We start from the raw sequence: 18,568 nt of genomic DNA on the forward strand, positions 1-18,568 counted from the left end.
TGCCCCTGCAGCACTGCCAGCTGCTGCCACCGGCTGTGCAAGGAACAAGGGAATCCTCCTGGCAGCCTCTGCTCAGGGCTGGGCTGCAGCTGGGAGTGCCCAGAAGCTTTTAGGAGATGAACTTGAGAAATGCAGGCAGAGTGGTGAGGAGGATTCAGGAGTGCTGGTTCTGTGTCCCCTGGCACTGCTCAGCACAGAGGGGCCCAGAGCCCTGCCCAGCCTCCCTCGGGAGCTGCATGAGGTGGGGATGGGACCTGCTGGATTTTCCAGCCCAGGGGGGCCTGGCAGTGCCCCCAGCCTGAGGATGGGACCTGCTGGATTTTCCAGCCCAGGGGGGCCTGGCAGTGCCGCCAGCCTGAGGATGGGACCTGCTGGGTTTTCCAGCCCAGAGGGGCCTGGCAGTGCCCCCAGCCTGAGAATGGGACCTGCTGGGTTTTCCAGCCCAGCAGCTCTGAGCCCTGGGCAGTGCCAGGGGGGCCTGGCAGTGCCCCCAGCCCCTCTGAGCTGCCTTTCCCTGCCTGGCTCAGGCACGGTGCTCCACTGGAATGCTGCCCCCAGGGGAGGGGGCTGGCCCCACACAAGGACATTTGTCCCTCCTTTGCACACTCAGGTGTCACTGGTGCCTCTCCAGGGCTGTTCACACCCACTGCCAGAACTCCTGCAGAGTTATTGGTGATCAGACTCTGCACCCCGGGTGGGGCTGGGGGACTGGGATGGGGAATCAGCATGGACTCAGTCAGGGCTGCCCCTCCTCCTGTGTTATTTCAATGAGCTGGACCCAGGTCACAGAATATCCACAAATAGGGCAGGCTTTGGGGCCAGGAGCAGCTGTGAATTTGAGGTAAGTAGTTTTAAACTGGTTTCTTTTCATTAAATGGAGATAAAATGTTTGCCTTTACTATCAGAGAAATGTAAAGGTGGGGTGTTGGAAATAATCTGTACTTGGCAGCAGGAAGCTGCTGCAGGTTTAGTGGTGTTGGGATCTGGGTTTTCTGTTGCTGAGGGATTTTTCCCAGCCACAGTGCATTTCAGGATAGTCCAGCTCCTGTCCTGGGAGAAGCAAAGACATTACACAGTTTCCTGCCACAGGGTCACTTTTTGCAGCAGTCCTGCTGAGTGACCTGTTCTGGGGGCATTAGTTACTATATGGAAAGAAAGGGTAAAAAACCACACCTAATGCATATTTTTCAGCAATATTACAATAATTTATAAAGGCATCAAAACAAACTCAACATCTATTAACAAGCTGATTTTTGGAAACAACATTTAAATTATGAGGACATTTTGGTGAAGTTGAAGGCACCTTGAAAGGAGATGGAGTAAAAATGGTTCTGCAGCCTCCTCCTCCTCCTTCCACTGCCAGCCCAGCAGCTGCACAGCTCTTCCCTGCTGCCCTTTCCCCACAACTGGGGCAGGCACTGGGAACCACCCTCTGTCTGTCCACATCAGTATTTACTGTTCCAGGCACAGATTCTGCACATTGATTGGAAAGAGAGAAAAAATTGCTTCATGTTTCTGTGTTCCAGCGAGGTCAGTGATGAGTTTTCTTTGTGGATTATTTTGCTCTCAGCATTGCCCAGTAGAAAATAGGAAAGCAGCCCTGGAGCCCAGGTAGCCCCAGCTGTGGTGGCAGAGTCCCCAGAGGTGTCCTCAGCCCAGCCAGGGCTGCTGGGAGATGGAGCTGAGGCTCCTGTAGTGCCCAGGGCTGCAGGCAGGATGAGCTGAGGCTCCTGTAGTGCCCAGGGCTGCAGGCAGGATGAGCTGAGGCTCCTGCAGTGCCCAGGGCTGCAGGCAGGATGAGCTGAGGCTCCTGCAGTGCCCTGGGCTGCAGGCAGGATGAGCTGAGGCTCCTGCAGTGCCCTGGGCTGCAGGCAGGATGAGCTGAGGCTCCTGCAGTGCCCTGGGCTCTGGGACAGGCCCTGCTGTCCCTGCTGTCCCTGCCTGCAGCTCCCAGCACAGGAGGTGAAGTCACTGTGTGTGAACAAGGCCCAGGGACAGCAAATGACAAAGTGCCAGCCCAGGGCTGCTACAAGGAATTAAACATTCATTCAAGTGAATTAAACATTCATTCCAGGCAGCATTTGGACAGGGGACAGACTCCTTGGATTCTCACAAAGCTGCTCCTTGCAAAAGGTGCAGCACAGGAGCAAAGATCTCTCAGTGCAACCTGGTTTGAGAAAAACCCATCATCTCTGCTGCTCATTGAACTGCTAAAAAAGGGGATTGTTTCAGGTGGAGTTTGCAAGTAGGAACTTTCACAGTGTCAGAGGTCAAGCACCCTGCCTGGCCTTCAATTCTCTCATTGTAAATTTTAACTGCACAGTGGGTTTGAACTGAAGCCAGGCTGGGCACAGTCTCCTTCAGGAGGTGACTCTTCCTGCAGCCAAGGATCCTTTGAGCTTCCCCTGATCCCATAAGTTGATATTTTGCTCCAGGTGCAAGAGGGACATGAAGGGAACTGCAGGAGAACTCTCACCTGCCAGTACAGGTGCTTCTGCCCCTGCCTGAACTCTGCCCCTCATCACGGGGAACAGAAAAATAAGACAGAGCAGCATCAGGCTGGGCCAGGGGTGACTGACACCAGCCCATTCCCTTCTGGGGAAAAGCTGCTTTTATCAATCCTAAAACCAGGGAAACCTGTGTGCAATAAGTGAATCTTACCCTTGACCTTTGATAAAGTCACATTTTGCAACATCATATTTCAATGAAACCCCTCTTGATGATACCTTTGAGAGTTCTTTAAGCTGTTGAAATTGTCCCTTTGCAATAAATCAGTGGAGTTGGCAGGTCCTGAACTGGGATTTGTGCCAGGACCCCATGCAGGTACCACAGCTCACCAGCTGTGGGGTTTTCATGTGTTAAATCATCCCTTGGGTTACTGACACCTAAAAATGCTCCTGGAAATCCTGATAGACAGAAATGCCTCAGTTGGGTCCCCATCCTTACCGATCCAGTAGCTGCTTTTAAAGCCTCTGTTTTAACCTGTTCAAATACTCAGTGGAAAGCAGAGCCCTAAAATCAAGGCAAGCCTCAGCAGCCTCCAGGGCAGGTTGTGGGGAAACCTGGGAAGAGCTTTCTGTGCTCCACCAGTCCTGAGGAGCTTTAATGAGCCTGGGAAGCTCAACAACTGTTGGATTAACCCTTACTTTGAATTCAGCATCCAGATTTGTTGGTAAATGTTTTCCATAGAAAGGAAGCAAGGAGCCTTCCCTGGCAGTGCACCAGGAGCAGCAGTGGAACAGTCCCTGTTCCCTGGCAGTGTGGCCTGGGTGGTGCCAGCTGCTGGTGGGTACCTGCAGGTGTTGGGGGTTGGCTGGGGCTGTCACACCAGGCTCCCTGGCCAGGACACCACGGTCAGGGTGACTTTGTTCCTCTGCTCCTTCAGCATTGGGATCAATTCTGAGTTGCTCATTCCTATTGCTGGCACTCCGTTCACTGCCACAATTTCATCTCCACACCTGCCAAAGACGGATCCAGTCAGGATTGGGTCATTACCAACCCTGCACCCACCCCAAACCATCAGCTCCTCCTTGAAAGAACATTTCCCTTGAACCAGGGGGCAGGGAAAAGGAGAACACTGCTGGTACTTGGGTGACAGCAGTGAGGGTCAGGCTGTGCTGGTCAAACCCTGCTGGCCCAGGTCAGTCCTGCAGGCCCTGAGCTGCCACCACCAGAGCTGGGAGAGAGCCCTGCCCCTCTCTGGCACACCCAGCCCCTTCTGAGGGGTGCACGGGGCTGAGCCCCCACAGCCCTGTCCCACACTCCAGCAGGAGCCCAGCTGAGCCCAGGGCTCCCCCTCAGCTCTGGGAGCACAGCCCAGCTCCCTGCACCAGCTGTGTCCCCTCCCTGCACCCAGCTGTGTCCCCTCCCAGCTGTGTCCCCTCCCAGCTGTGTCCCCTCCCTGCACCCAGCTGTGTCCCCTCCCAGCTGTGTCCCCTCCCAGCTGTGTCCCCTCCCTCTGTCCCTGCAGCCCTTGGTGCCTGTGGGGTCCTGCAGCCCCCCCTGCTCCTCCCCTGGGATCTCTCACCCCAACACCTCAGCAAAGCTCCAGTTAAGGTTCCTGCACAGGAGAGCTTTTGCTGCTCGTGTTGGGATACTTCTCCTAATCCATGAGGTTTTACATTCTGGAACCTCCAAGATTTATCTCAAACATCCCCTTTTTTACGTTTACCTAATTACTAAATTAAACCCTTCACAGTTAGGTTTTAAAGGGCTGTAAATTCCTTTTCCTTGCACCTTTATGGAGAAACCAAAACCCTGCTTAACACAGGCCTTTGTTACAAACTTGGCAACAATTTTAACTTCCAAACTGTGCAAGGTCCTTAACCTGGACCTTGGAAGGCTCAGGAAGGCCTAACCAAGGAAGGCTCAGAGTGTGGAGCCCCCAGCCCTGGGGTGGTGATGTCCCCCAGTACCTCACACCTACTTGAGTTTCCTGTCCCTGAAGGCGGGAGTGCCGGGCACGATGGTTTTGATGAAGAAGGGTTGGTTTCCTTTGCTCTCCTCAAAGCCTCCCACGATGCTGAAGCCCCAACTTTCCAGGTTTCCTTTACTAAGGACAATATCTTGACAGAAGTGAAGGTAGCTGTGTCAAAAACAGAGAGGTTATGAGGAAAATTGCCTGAGCAGGAATTTATGTTTTCCCTATGGAAAGAAAGCACAGCTATGAACAGCCTCATTTTCCTGGGTTTTAGGATTTAGGACACTCCTTTGCAAGGCGTGTCTGAGGGTTAATTCTCAAATGGGATGATGCCAGGCCTTTAGAAATCTTTGCAGGGTATTGGTTTAAGAGCTAAGAGGAAATCACCCAGCTCTAAAGGGGTTTGGGATCTGCAAGATTCCTGAATAACTTCATGAACTCTGCTAATGAACACCCTCAGCACCAGAGACAAACCCAAATTACAGTGAGCAGCAGCTGCACCCATACAGGTGATGAGAGTGGAGGGGTTTTATCCTCTCTGTGCCCTGCACTGGCACAGGGAGGGGTTTTATCCCCTGTGTGCCCTGCACTGGCACAGGGAGGGGTTTTATCCTCTCTGTGCCCTGCACTGGCACAGGGAGGGGTTTTATCCCCTCTGTGCCCTGCACTGGCACAGGGAGGGGTTTTATCCTCTCTGTGCCCTGCACTGGCACAGGGAGGGGTTTTATCCCCTGTGTGCCCTGCACTGGCACAAGGGAGGGTTTCAGCGCCACTGGCAGCAATTGTGAGGTGCAGCAGCTGCCAGGCCAGAGCAGGGAGGGCTTTCCTGCAGGATCCAGGATGTCCATTCTGTGCTGGGCTCCTTGGGGAGAGCTCCTGGTTCTGGACTCCAGCAGTGAGGTTTGTGTCCTCAGGGAGCCGGGGCACTGAGAGATGGCAGCGCTGCCCGGGCTGGTGGCACAGAGCCCCGAGGTGACACTGAGGGTGTGGCAGGAGCTCTCAGGCTGTGTCCTGGCACCAGAGCTGTGAAACTGCTGCTCATCATCACCCGCTGAGCTATTCCAGCAGCTAAACTTTTCCTAATAAACGTTTTTGCCTCAAGGGCTTTGCTTGAGCAGTTTGCTGAGGAGTTTCAGATTTCAAAAGCCTTCCCAGTTAACTTCTCACCAGGAGAAAGATCCAATTATGTACTTTCAAACTGTAATTTACTTTTGTAGGAGTTTTTCACACATAAACACCAGGAGCCCCAGCTGGAGCTCGCTGATTCCTCCATGCTTTCCTTCCACCGGTACCACACAAGTGCAAAAACACAGCTCTGAGCCATGGCTGTGGCAGCTTCTGCAAATGAATAGCCCGAGAGCAGCAGTGGCTGCGTCAGCACAGAACATAAATAAAAACACCAGGCACGTTTCTCCAGGAGCTGGAACCGGCTGCTTGCTAGGAATCTGTTTTCCATAGTAAAAAGGGGTTCTAGAGGAAAAACTTTAATTTACCACAATCAAAAATGACTGTGGGAAAAGAATGGGAGAGTTTAGGGAAGGTTGAGGTGCGGGGTTTCTGGTGCCAAGCACGCTGCTGAGCTGGCAGTTCCTGGGCCCTGCTCAGCTGCAGGGGTGGGACTGGGAGCTCCACATGGTTCTTGTGGGAAGAGGCAGACTGGAGTCACATAAACCCCAGGGAAGAGGGAGGCAGGAAAATGCTTCTCCACGAGCCACACAGTGCACTGTGCTTTCTTTTAGAGAGAAAAGATAATCAATCTAAACTTCTGTTTCTGGTACCTTTGGGATCCAGGGTGTGCTGGATTAGAACATGGGCCCAGTCCAAACCAGCTTTTGAGATTGTATTTTATACTGTCAGTGGCTGGTGTGGATTTAACACAATGCTAGGAAGAAACCAAGGTTTCTGTTTGACAGAAACAGAAATCACAGATACAAGAATCAAGGCCTGAATGAAACACTGGGGGCTCAAGTGTTGCAAGGATCAAATTCACTTCCCTAGCCCTGAGCACTCATTTCAACTCACTCCTTTCAGCAGCAAGTCTGGGTTCAAACTAGAAAGAAATAGATTCCTCTAAAAGGAAAGGGATATTTCTGTTGGGGCAGAGGAATAACTGAGGGAAAACAAGCTGAACAAACCCAAAATTGCACATGCCATTAGCTTTGAGCTTTCACCCTGCAGGACACACCAACACTGGGGCCAGGGCAGCCACCAGAAGCAGATCCCAGTGGAACAGCTGGTGCTGGCTCCAGTCTGGGCACATCTCTGGGGTTTTCTGTGCCAGTGTGGTGCACACAGTGTCTGTCAGGGCCACAGGGCAATGGCCATTCCCCTGCAGCTCTGGGGGTTTGCTCCTGTGCAAAGGAAAGCAGCTTGGGTGGGACAGGAGCTCTCTGCAGTGGAACCACCCCAGAGCAGGGATGGCACTGGGATCTCACTGCAGCTGCACCTCCCTGAGTGCCAGAGCACCCTGAACATGCCCAGGTGACAAACACCCTGTGGGTGACCAGCCAGTGGCCACCTGGTCTCACTGGGAGAGGTGGGAGAAGCAGGGAGGAAGCACAGGAATTCCAGCCCTTTTTTAGTGCTGGAAAGAATAGGAAAGTTCTGTCAGATCCCAAAGTGAAATAACCTTGCTGAGTGCTCCTACCAACCCTCACAGCCAGAGCTGCAGACACATTCCAAGGCCAGAATCCAGGCTGGAGTAAAAGAATCTGGAATCACTTCTTGCTTCAGGAGTCAAAAGAAGGGCGAACATCAATCCCAGCAGCAAAGGAGTTCCCAGCAATGCATTAAATGCAGGGGATGTCAGGACACTCCTGAAGTGAAGGCAGCAGATCCAGGAGCAGAGAAAGCTCCAGTCCCTGCACAGAGCATGGGGAGGCTGCGAGGCACCTGACAGCCAGAAAAACTGGGAAAGGAAGGAAAGAAACCCAGGCAGGCTCTGCCTTGCTGTAGCTCACTGCAGCAGCAGCTCAGGGTTTGTGCCCTGCTCTGGGCTCTCAGGTGCAGCTCAGGGCCAGCTCACACCAGACCTGCCTGGAGCAGCCAGGCCAACGCCTGGGGCAGCACAGGAGATGGGAGGAGCTGCTGAGCACAGGCCGGGTACAGGAGACACAAAAGCTGCCTTGCCTTGGGCTGGGTTGTTTCTTTCCAGGCTGCTAAGTAACACAACAGAGGCTTTGTGAGTGGTTCTTCTTTAGGTGTCTCAAAGAACAAGGCTGTAAATGATCCAAGCTTCCCACAGCAGGTTTGGCTTTCTGTTCCACCTGCAGATGCTCCTGCAGTCAGCTGGGATGATGACAACTGACTCTGCTTTTCAGTGTTTTGATGTAACTGCTAAAGGGAGGCAGCCAGAGGTTCACCCCTCCAGGAAGGAGAGGGAAATTCAAGCTTCTCCTGGAATTACCAGGTTAAAACCTGTCCTGTAAAGCTTGGTAGCAGGAAAACTCAACTGTGCAGAATCATTTCTGCTTCGTGCTGAAGATGACACAGTTCCAACAGCCAAGAAGGGTTACACTGAAAGAATGTCTGCCCCTAAGTGAGATGATCAGATTAGAAACTCCCAGACAGCCCAGGTGTCTCTTGGCTTGTGTTAGGGGATGCAGAAAGAGCCCCAGAGGGTTTCAGTCAGTACTTTGGCAAGGACTGTATCTAACATTGACTATTTCTCTTTTAAAAAGGGGGTTTCAGGGCCTCTAAAGCATGGTTACTGTCCAACAGGAGGGTGGGAATGATGTCACTCCAGAAAAACAGTGGAATTTCCTTATGTACTCATTATTCTATGATCTCATTGGCAAATGAGGCTTTCCACTGCCTTTCAGCTAAACGGGAATACCAGGAATGCTTCCAAGTTCATCAACAAAGTAATTAATTTCTAGTGTTTGAGTGAAAGTCAACCCTGTCATTAACAGCTCTGCATGCAGTCCCTGACACACATACCTGGGCAATCCCAGCCATGTGATCCAGAGGGGAGACCAGCTGAACCCCTGCTCCCTGATGTCCAGGGCTGGCTCTGGGCAGTTCAGGGACAGGATTTCCAAGGCTTTCAGTGTGACTGAGTGGGAAGCTGCGTTGGATTTCAGAGCTGAGACAGCTTCATAGTAGTTCAGATGAGTCAAATCGATGCCATTTATGCTCAGAAGGACATCCCCTGTTGATGAAATAAAATGGGATTGTTACAGACCTGGGCTCTGGAGCCCATTTCAGCCTCAAGGGGTCATGGGAGCCCTTTTCCAGCCTCTCTCAGCATCCAAGCCCAGCTTCCATTGAAAATACCCCACAGGATAAAAGGTCTGAGAGCCTCCCTTACCTCTCTTGATTCTGCCATCCCTGAAGAGGCATCCAATGGGCTGCACACTTGTCACATAGATAGGGAGCTTGTTTTTGTTATCCCTTCCACCTCCAATTGTGATTCCCAAAGATTCCTTTGGCTCCTTTTTTATTGCAACTGTCTTCTCATGACTTACATATCCCTGAGGCAAATCCTACAAAGCAATGACAGCACAAAATGCACTTCATTAATGCATTCAACAGAAGAAGCCCAGCACCATTTGTCTCCTTCATCCAGAGCATTCCAGCAATGTTGCTGGAGGGCAAAGTCAGCTTCCCATGTCCTTGCAGGGTGGGAATACAGAGCAGCATTTCTAAGGTGAAGCCTCAGTGCTGTCCTGATGATCCCAAATCCATTTGCTGCAGGGAGATGCTCCCTCTCAGGAGGGGAATTCTGCACTGAGGAAGAAGCTCTGAGCTCATCTCAGGGCTGCTCATGCCAAGCAGGGAAGCTCTCCCTGATTGAATGTTGGGGCTGCAGTGAAGGCACACATCAGAGCACAGGCTGTACAACAGGGTGTAAATGCTACTCAGGGATTTAAATGCAGGAACAGCACTCCAGCCCCACAGGACAGGACCTCCCTGAGCTCCAGGGCCACTGAAACACAGCACTCTGAGCAGCTGCAGCAGGTCTGTCGCTCAGCTGGAAGTGCTGCACACAGAATTCTCTCTGGGCTCAGCACACTGGGGATTGATTGCCCTCTTGCTCCTGCAGTTTGCTGTGCCCCCAGAGGGGTGGCAGAGCCACTCTGCAGTCACAGCAGCACCATGGGGGCACCTGGGGATTCTTCTCCTGACCATAAAGGGCTCTGGCCCCACACCAGCTCAGCTGGGTGTCACTGCAACACCCTCAGTGTGCAGAGCTTGGGGGATGTCAAGAAGCCAATCCCAAAATATCTCATGGATGGCAAATTTCTTATTGCCCTTTCCAAATGATTAAACACCAGCTCTGCATCAACACTGAATAAATTTTGTCGCTTTCCCTTCAAATGATGTTTCCCTATAGATGACAAAGTGGTTTTTCAGTACCAAAAGCCCCAAACCTGCCCAAGCAGAAACGGAGGTACTGATCAGCCTTCTGTGATAAAACACCATCCCAGAACAGCACAATGTATTTGCTAAACCAGGAGCAAGCAGCACCATGGCCTCATGTCCCAGCCCCACCTTCTGGTAGGTGGATTTCCTCCTGAAGTGGCTCTGCTCTGGTCGCCTCCGGTGGTGCACGGGGCTGCCCCCATTGCTGCTGCTGCTGCTGCTGCTGCTGTTGGAGGTGCTGCCATCCTCCCCTGGCTCCCCCAGCTGCAGCCCAGACTGCCTCAGGATCACAAAATTCACTCTGGATTCCGTGGTCTGCCCAGAGAAACAAGGAGTGGAAAATAAAAAGAGAGAAATGGGTTAGAAATGAGGGACAGCCCTCGTTGCCTTGGGGAGAGAGAAGGGCTGGCATCAGTTCCTACAGAGGTTCTCTGTTCCTCCACCAGCTCCTCAATGTGATGCAAAGTCTTTTGTGATGAGCCAGGGAATGTGATTGGAAAAAGAAAAAGGGAATTAGCAAACATGAGTCAGAAGGAACAGAGTAGAGGCAGGCTTCACTCGTGCCTCCCTCGCCCACAAATGCCAAAGGTGGATGATTAATTCCTGCACTTTGCTACAAACAACCAAAATAGCATCTTGTGTTGTGCCCCAGAGTGACCAGAGCTGGAACCCTGGCTGCACCACACAAGCACTGGATGCTTTTCTTGCACAGGAAGTTGTTAAAGCTCTTTCCCTCCCAGCTTTGTTCATCTATTGTTCACCATCTCCCATCCATTTTTCCCCCAGGATATCTCTGGTTAAACACTTCACCAGCTGCTGGTCTGGCCTTGGCAGGGCTGCAGGGGAAGTGCTCCCATTGTTCCTGCTGCCCTCTCTGGGTTTGTCCCTTCAGATCACCTGACAGAACCTCATTGTGAGGGACTCACTGGGGAAGGGCCCGGTGCTCACTCGGCTGTTTCCTGCCCTGCATGGCAGAAATGCAGCTGCTGCTCTCACTCCTTGCCACAGCACCCTGCTCCCCTGGTGCCAGAATGAATTCCCTGGTCTTGGAAGAGGGATTTTCAAAGTTACATTCAAGCAAGGATTTCAATTAGCCCTCAGAGGAACAGATCATGTTTGGAAAGCTGTCACAGTTTAACACAAATGTCACTTCCAAAGAGATTAAATCCCAAACCTCATGAAGCCAGTTCTGGACTTTGCTTGCTGGTTCCAGTGGGATCAAAAGAGTTCCTCATATGGGAGTTGTGTGTGCACACTGCAACAGGAATGCAGCAGCACTTGTGGGATGCAAACAGATTCTAAGAGGCCACAGAACAGAAGCAAACATGAAAAAGGAGCTCAGTGCTGGAACTCTGCTCTTTCTCCCATGGCACTGCACTGCTCTGATAACTGTGAGGAGAGCTGCCTCTCCCTCCTGCTGACCTCACATCCTTTCTGGGATATAAACAGAATGGGATGAGGAGCATTGTGTCAGGATCTGGAGATAAAAACACAAACTGGGGGCACTCGCCTGGGGAGATAAAGAATTTAAACTGATCTGTGTGATATCTGCTGCACATGCAGCAGTCCTTAATCCTTTAACTAGAATTCCTTGCCCACTCCTTCCACCAAAACCTCTGGCATGCTGCAACAGGAGCACATTCCACAGGGAAAGACCACCCCTCTTCTACCCATTCAGTACCTTGGAATGCTTTTACCCCGAGGTGCCCCACGTTTTCCAGTCTCCCTTCACAAATACAGGTAAAATGGGGAGAATGGTCTGATTTGAAGCCCTAAGGGATCTGTCTGTGCTGCCAGCCCATCCCATCCCCAGCCAGCACCTTCAGTGTGACTGTTGGAAGCACAAGAGGCTGCCCTGATCCCTCCCTGTCTGCTGCATGAATCCACCCAGTGCATCCCAGCATTTCCTGTGCAAGGCTGAGGCTGCAAGCAGCACACAGGAGCTGCAATCTCCTCAGGTGAACTCCTGTGCCAGGAGCCACTGCTTCCCCTCAGAACTGTCAGGGCTGACTCACCACGGATTCCCACTCCTGGTGTTTATCTTCATTTGGAAGTGGTGCTTCCCACACATCCAGAGGGGAGTCACTTTCCATGACAGAGATTTGGGGGAATGCAGCTTGCCCTGGTGTGTTCTGCTGGCCCTGGCTCAGAACAGGAGCCCTGCTGCAGCCACTCACAGCCATTTCCATGTCTGAACTCACCTGGATGATCTGGGCAGCAGCCTCAGGAGTTCCTTGCCTCAAATCCTGACCATTTATTGAAAGGACTCTGTCATTCCGACTCAGCTTCCCATTCTTGGCTGCCAGGCCCCCCTCTAAGAGATCCAGAATGAAGATCCCTGCCTCGTCAGTCTTCCTGATCAGCTTGATTCCCAGGGGCTCCGATCGGTCTCTCTTCACCAGGGTGACGTGGATCACCTCCCTGCTGGTGGCACTGGGATCCTGCTGGGCAGTCCTGCTGGAAAAGCCCTTCTCCTGCAGCACCAGGAGGTGCAGAACAGGCCCTGGGTGGCGCAGGAAGGAGACAGCCTGGCAGTGAGTCACGCTGCTGATGTTGACGCCATTCACCTACAAAGACAAACAAAGCACTCACTAATCAGAGCCCACATTAATTAGGCACTGTCCACAGTGTGGGGCACAGCCAGGCTGGGGCAGGATGGAAAACTCCCTGCGCAATCTCTGACTCTGATTAGGGAGCAAAGTTTTCTAAAAAAGAATGAGGAAAGCTGATGGAATTAGACTGTGATTGGTGAATAACTGAGGACAGGGACAAGACAGGACAGTCCACACAGCTAACAAATCTAAAAATGTTCAGTCATTCCTTCCATGCCATGTAAATGCAGATCTGCTTTTCCTTAATTTCCAGCATGGAGCAGACTCAAATCTCCACTTCTGAGTGATCCATAGTCTACAAGCTTCTGGAATCATCCACTTTTATGCAATTACCAGAGTGACTCTGAGAAAGCAACGTTTTGCCTTTCCTGTTTCACATAAGATTCTGTGCAGTCTTTTAGGATGTTAATAGGGCTCCTAAGTGTGGGTCCTGCTCTATTTGCCAAGACTGGGACATGGACAATCCAACTGGATACAACAGGAGTCATTCCATTGGTCTGCCTGAGAAACCAACTCAGAGACCTCATCAGCCACTTGTGTGGGGGCTGCCAGCCCTCCCTGGTGCCCAATCCCATGGGACAAGGAGGATTTATGGCTTTGGCATATGACTGGGCAGCCATGGCTGGAGGTGCTAACAGTTGTCACCATGTGTACAAGGTGTCACCTCGGTCACCCAGGGCCACAGAGCCCTGCCAGTGTGGGCAGTGCCCTGGCTGTGGGTCAGGTGGGGCTGGAGCTCTGCATTTACTCATTTTGGAGCTGACACTCACTGCCAGTCAGCAGCTCTCACCCTGGACCTGCCCACGGAGAATATGCAGCTTAAGCAACACAGTGCAGCAGGCAATTATGAGACTTCCTAACTAGAGCAGAGAAATGGGGCTGCTGTGTGAAATTTATCAGGTAGGAATCTTTTACTTTGTCCAAAACGACCTACATTTCAAAAAGCTGTCAAATATGCAAGAGAAATATGAGTCTGAGTGGAAGGAATGCCAGCAGTGCTCCTGAGCCCCAGCAGACACACAATGCTGCTGACACAGAGGTCTGAGCAGTGCTCTAAAAGCCTCAGCTGCAGAGATTTCCCAGTTTCTCCAGGCACTCTCCTCCCCCAGCCAAGGGAAGCAATGGGGGTTTCTGTACCTCAAGGATGTGGTCTCCAGGAGCAATTCTTCCATCAGCAGCAATCACAGAGTCCCTCAGCACCTCCTGAACAACGATGTTCCCCAGGGGGGTGTCCTTACCCCCAACTATCCTCATCCCCAGCTCTTCCTCCGGATCCTCCCGGTGGATCTCGATGGTGGTAGTTTCAGCCACAAGACTGGTTCTATGAGGAAGGTCTGGTTGTGGAAATTGAAGAGAAAAAACAACACATTAACAGAATTTTCCTTTTCACAGCTCCCCAAGATTCAGGTTGTGTTCAATCTGGAGGGAAAGCACCTATCAGGAGACCTAAGGTCAGATAAAAAGCTTAAACCCCCTCTGTTTCTTTAGAGGTTCTCCACAAATTTTCCCATTTTCTCCTAGCTTTTGGTGAATTCAAACTCTTTATTGTTGTTGCTTGGGGTTTATTAAAAGGCATTCAGTATGGTTTGGCTATATTTAGAGATTTGTTTTTCTCCTGTGATATCTGGTCTGCTAGGAGCACACACATAATAAATTCCAGTTTCCATGATGCCCATGAGGGAAAGGGACTACCCAGCTGTAATTACTGCTCTGCAACTTCCTTCCTCTAATTTCCTTTGCTCCCCTTTTCCCATCCTCCCTGTAGAGCAGGAGGAATGTTTGGTGTTTCACAGCATGGAGATGAAGCAATGCTGCACTTTGGAGATGAAAGTTGCTGTTAGCAAGTGGGCTGAGATCCCCAGCACGGGGACACTGAGGCAGGCCCAGCACAGGGTGATGGCAGGTGTCACACCAGGGATGCAAAACCTGCTCCTGGTGTGCTTGGGGAGAAGGCCAACAGGGAACTGAACTGACCTGTGAGTTACCTCTGTCCCAGGCACAGGGGCTGAAGCTGAGCCTAACTCTGACACAAGGCACTGAGGTTTCCACGCTGCTGCCTCCTACCAAGCTGAGACAAGGCTGCTACACTGAAGTGGAGATGCTGATTTGATCTGCAAGGCTTCCAGAGCTGCCTGTTAATCAAAACCTAACTTATGCTACAAAAACACCAGGAGGGAGGTACTGACCACTCCAGGAAACTGACTGTATATTTAACTTTCTTAACAAGATTAACAAGAACCTGGAACACTTCCTAGTTACTAATTATCTGGCTTCTGCAAGGGCTTTAGGTGCTCCACGTTCACATTGACAGGGACTGCCTTTGTTTCTCCACAGAACACTGCAAGTACTCCCTGCAATCTCACAGAGTTTCTCCAAATGGTTTTGTACAGTTCTGTGCCTGTGAGCAGACTCTGCCACCCCTGATGCACATGAATGAATCTCCCTTCTGGTGAAGACATGACTACTAATGGCTGAGTAGCATTAAGGATGTCTGACAGTGCTGGGGGCACTTAAAAATTGAATTTTCTGAGATAATTGCCTCATTGGTGTATCATGAAAGGTAAATACATAGTTCCACTTCTGTACCAAACTCTCACCTTCTTCAGTCTCCTCAAAAGCTGGATTGACCAGTCCAGGCTCTGCAGTCCCCAGTGACACCACAGCAGCTCCAGAGCTTTCTGCCACAAGTGAGGAGCCTCCACTTGGGAGCTCTGGATCCTTGGGTGTGTTTGTGTCCCCCTTGGCAGGAGGCTCTTCCTTCCCTTTGGAAATGGGGCTCCTTTTCCGCTGGAGCTCAGATTTGTATTTCTTAAAGCCAGGACACCTGCAGAGAGATTGGCAGGGACTGTCAGTGACTGTCTCTGCCTGGGCAGGTGACCCAGCACATGAGAGCTCCGCCAAACCTGTGGGAAGAAGCTGCTTCCAGATCTTACCAGTGCACTCCTGGTTTCTCAGATGATAAAACTGATTCTCATTTGACCTTCAGTTTCTACTTTTACAAGTATCAGCTTAAGTGCAGTGGCTTGTTATTTTACCACTTTTGAAATTATTAAGCAAATTAATTGAAAAATAAGAATGTAATAGAAACAGGAGTCTCCTTTGCTAAATATTTACCTGGCAAACAATCCATAAAGAAAACAATCCCTCTTAAATATAAGCAAACACTGAGCTCTGACGTTGTAGAGATCACTGTGAACTGTACCTTGATACAAAGCAAGTGGCTCAAGTTTCAAGCTCAGCTTTGAATTAGGCTTTGTTTTAACACACCAGCTACACAGAAGAGCAGCAAGGGAGGACTGGGCATTTTCTGTTGTGGAATGAGACCTGACCCAGGACCTGGTGCACTCCCAGGCCATGCAGGTGATGGCTCTACCTGAATGGGAGCAGTTGAATTTCTGATCCCACTGGCTGCTCCCCAGAGGGCAGAGGTCCCAGAACTGGGATGTAATTGGATGCAGATACATCAGCAGCCTGTCTCAGCACTAATTGGTGAGGAAAAACAGCTCTTTTATCACAAATATTTATAAAAAAGGTGAGGAGATGACAACTGCAAAAACATCACTTTCAGAGATATGAGTAGTATTGGGTGTTTACCAGAGTCACTTTTCAAATTAAACTGAACTATTTACATTCTGGCTAAAGAAATCTCATGCCAGTATTACTTCCTCTGGTTTATTCCTACTCATTTATTCTCCAAACAGTAAAATATCCCTGAACTTAATGACAGAAGCTGAATGATCCTCTTGTGCACATGTCCCTCTCTTAAGATATCAAAACACAAATTCAATTTGCAAAGGCAGGGAAATCCCCCAAGAAAATAAGTTACTATGTGCTTCTTATTTCCTTAAATCTTCTCCTATCAGTTAATCTCACTTAAAACAAGAGAACACCCTAATCCTAGTGCAATTTTCTTATCTGTTTTTTTTTTTTTCAGTCTGATGATCCACTTGCACCCAGAGCCCAGGTGAAATAGCCTGGAATCTTAGAATACTCTGTCCCCAAGAAAGATACAAACAACTGTGGAATATATGGGAGAATGCTACAGTTTCCAGGCAGGTCTCTGATGTAAACATTTGAGGTGCCTCTCTCCCTCCCCTGTGTGTAACTGCCGTGCCAGAGGGATTACAGAGTGACAGGAGTTTACTGATAGCAGGGCAGATTTGCAGAGCAGAGGGAGGCCCAGCCCTGGTGTGAGCCATGGCCCCAGCCTGAGCAGCCAGGACAAAGGGCTGCTCAAGATAAAGGAGATTATAAACTTCCACTGAAGGGAAAGGGGCACCCAAGCACCTTCCATCCCTTCCCCCGGCTCTAACATGAGCTCTCAGCTCCTGGGGACTGAAGACAATGAAAATCACAAGGGTCCATCCTTGGCTGGAGCTGCAAGGGTATCCTAAGTGTACCTGCTCCCTGGTTGGCTTTTTTTAAATATGTCATTGCCACAACAAACTACAACAGAGCTGAATGAAACAAGCCTGTGGCATTTCCCATTGCTGACAAATGCACCCTGCCAAGGAAGCTCTGTTCCACCTGCAGCAGGGCTTGCCCTTAGCTCCGCTCCCTGCAAATCATTAACCAGGCAGGAACAAGGGTTCTCCATGCACCATGGCAAGAGCTTTGCCACCTGCACTCCCTTTAAAGTGACAATGTCCTGCCTGCCAACAGCTCAGCCAGCAGGGAAGCACCAAAAAGTCTCCCTTCCTCTACACAAGAGGAACAGAAAAAAAACATAGTAATTTTCATTTGTTTCTCTTTCTCAGCAAAAGAATGAGAGAAGATAATGGAATTATAAGTAGGTGTTTCAGCAAGTGCATAATGTGCAGCTTGGAGGGACTTGCACTATTTGAATCAAAGCCTTACGTATTGCACATCTTAATTGGACCAATTAAACTGGCAGCACTGCACAATCCCTTGCTTTCAGAGCCTTGACTTTGTGCCTTTCTTCTCTGCACAAGGGAAACAAGAATAAGCTTGTTTGTTTGTAACAACTCCAGAGCTGGCAGCCCAGTTCAGGACCCACAGATGTCTGGGTGTTCGACAGGTTTAGCATCTGCAGACAGGCTGAAGGTGAGCAGCTCAGAGCACACACACAATTACACTGTCCTCACCCACCCACCTCTGCAGCCTCACCCTGCCTCCTCTGGTGTCCCACCTTGCCCCACTTTAGGGAGCTGCTCTGGGAACAGAGGGCTCTGATAAGCAGCACAGCACCCTGGCAATAACAGCATGGAAAGGGGAATGCACCTGTTCTGCAGGTGAGCTTCCAGCTCACAGCGCTGCATGCTCTGCTGGCACTCAGCCTTGAAAGGACACAGCACAAGCAGCTTATCCAGCAGGTTCCTCACCAGCAGGCTGGACTTGTGGCACTGCTGGAAGGAGAGCTTCTTGCGGTCCATGGGGCAGAAGCTGTACTCCTGCATGAAGTTCTCCAGGCACTTGAAGCAGTAGGTGTGCCCACAGGGTGTGTCCATGGGCTGCAGCAGGGGCTGCAGGCAGATGTGGCAGATGAGCTCATCGTCCACCTCGTCCTGGAAGTTGTACAGGTGATTGTCCAGCAAGGGGTGGGCCTGGCCACACTCACAGCACAGCTCGGGGACCTGGGACACGCTGTCCTCGGGGACGGGGTCAGCCATGGCAGCAGCAGCAGCAGAGATTGTCACACAGCAGCTCTGCCACAGACCTGCAGGGGAAGGAGAGAGAGATTTCCAGCCAACTGCCTGCTTTAAATGCAGCCCATTACAAATTAAACTGTATTCCTGCCTTGAGCTTCCTCCCCCAGAACCTGCACCCCCCCCTGACCCCACAGGGCTCTTCCTTCCAGAACCACCCTGTGAATGAACAGCCCAGGGAGCACAGGATGCAAGGACCTCACTCAGCACAAGGTTTAAGCACATGGATAAACAGACTTAAACTTTATACACACACAACACACCAGAGGCAGACTAAATAAACACAGGGACTAGGAAAGCTGAGGCCAAAACTGCATGTTCTTGATGGAGAACAACCCAGACAGGGAAGGGAAAGGAAGGATACACAAGACAGTGATTTTTAAACTTCCTCTGGCTTTCCAGATTATACCAAGTCTTTTAAAGACATGTGTGGTAAAAAGCCAGTTTGGGGATGTCCTGGTTTGAAAAGGAAGTGAGTTTTTGGTATGCTGTGGTCAAACCAATAG

General features: G+C 50.8%; 1 protein-coding gene across 1 annotated transcript; it reads right to left on the reverse strand.

The window, feature by feature from the left end:
• Positions 1 to 3,320: 3,320 nt before the first annotated feature.
• LOC128945864 (ligand of Numb protein X 2-like) lies at positions 3,321 to 18,026 on the reverse strand. Its single transcript, XM_054289757.1, has 9 exons — positions 17,638 to 18,026; positions 14,994 to 15,220; positions 13,534 to 13,730; positions 11,986 to 12,351; positions 9,914 to 10,099; positions 8,730 to 8,904; positions 8,360 to 8,570; positions 4,427 to 4,585; positions 3,321 to 3,458 (listed from the first exon to the last, which is right to left on the reverse strand). Exons 1-9 carry the CDS (start codon positions 18,024 to 18,026, stop codon positions 3,323 to 3,325), a joined length of 2,046 nt encoding a protein of 681 aa, XP_054145732.1. The 3' UTR covers positions 3,321 to 3,322.
• Positions 18,027 to 18,568: the final 542 nt, after the last annotated feature.

The sequence above is a fragment of the Melozone crissalis genome, unplaced genomic scaffold (assembly GCF_028551555.1).
Source record: "Melozone crissalis strain CALT ecotype California unplaced genomic scaffold, PUWL_Pcris_2 ptg000068l_1, whole genome shotgun sequence".
Classification (NCBI taxonomy): domain Eukaryota; kingdom Metazoa; phylum Chordata; class Aves; order Passeriformes; family Passerellidae; genus Melozone; species Melozone crissalis.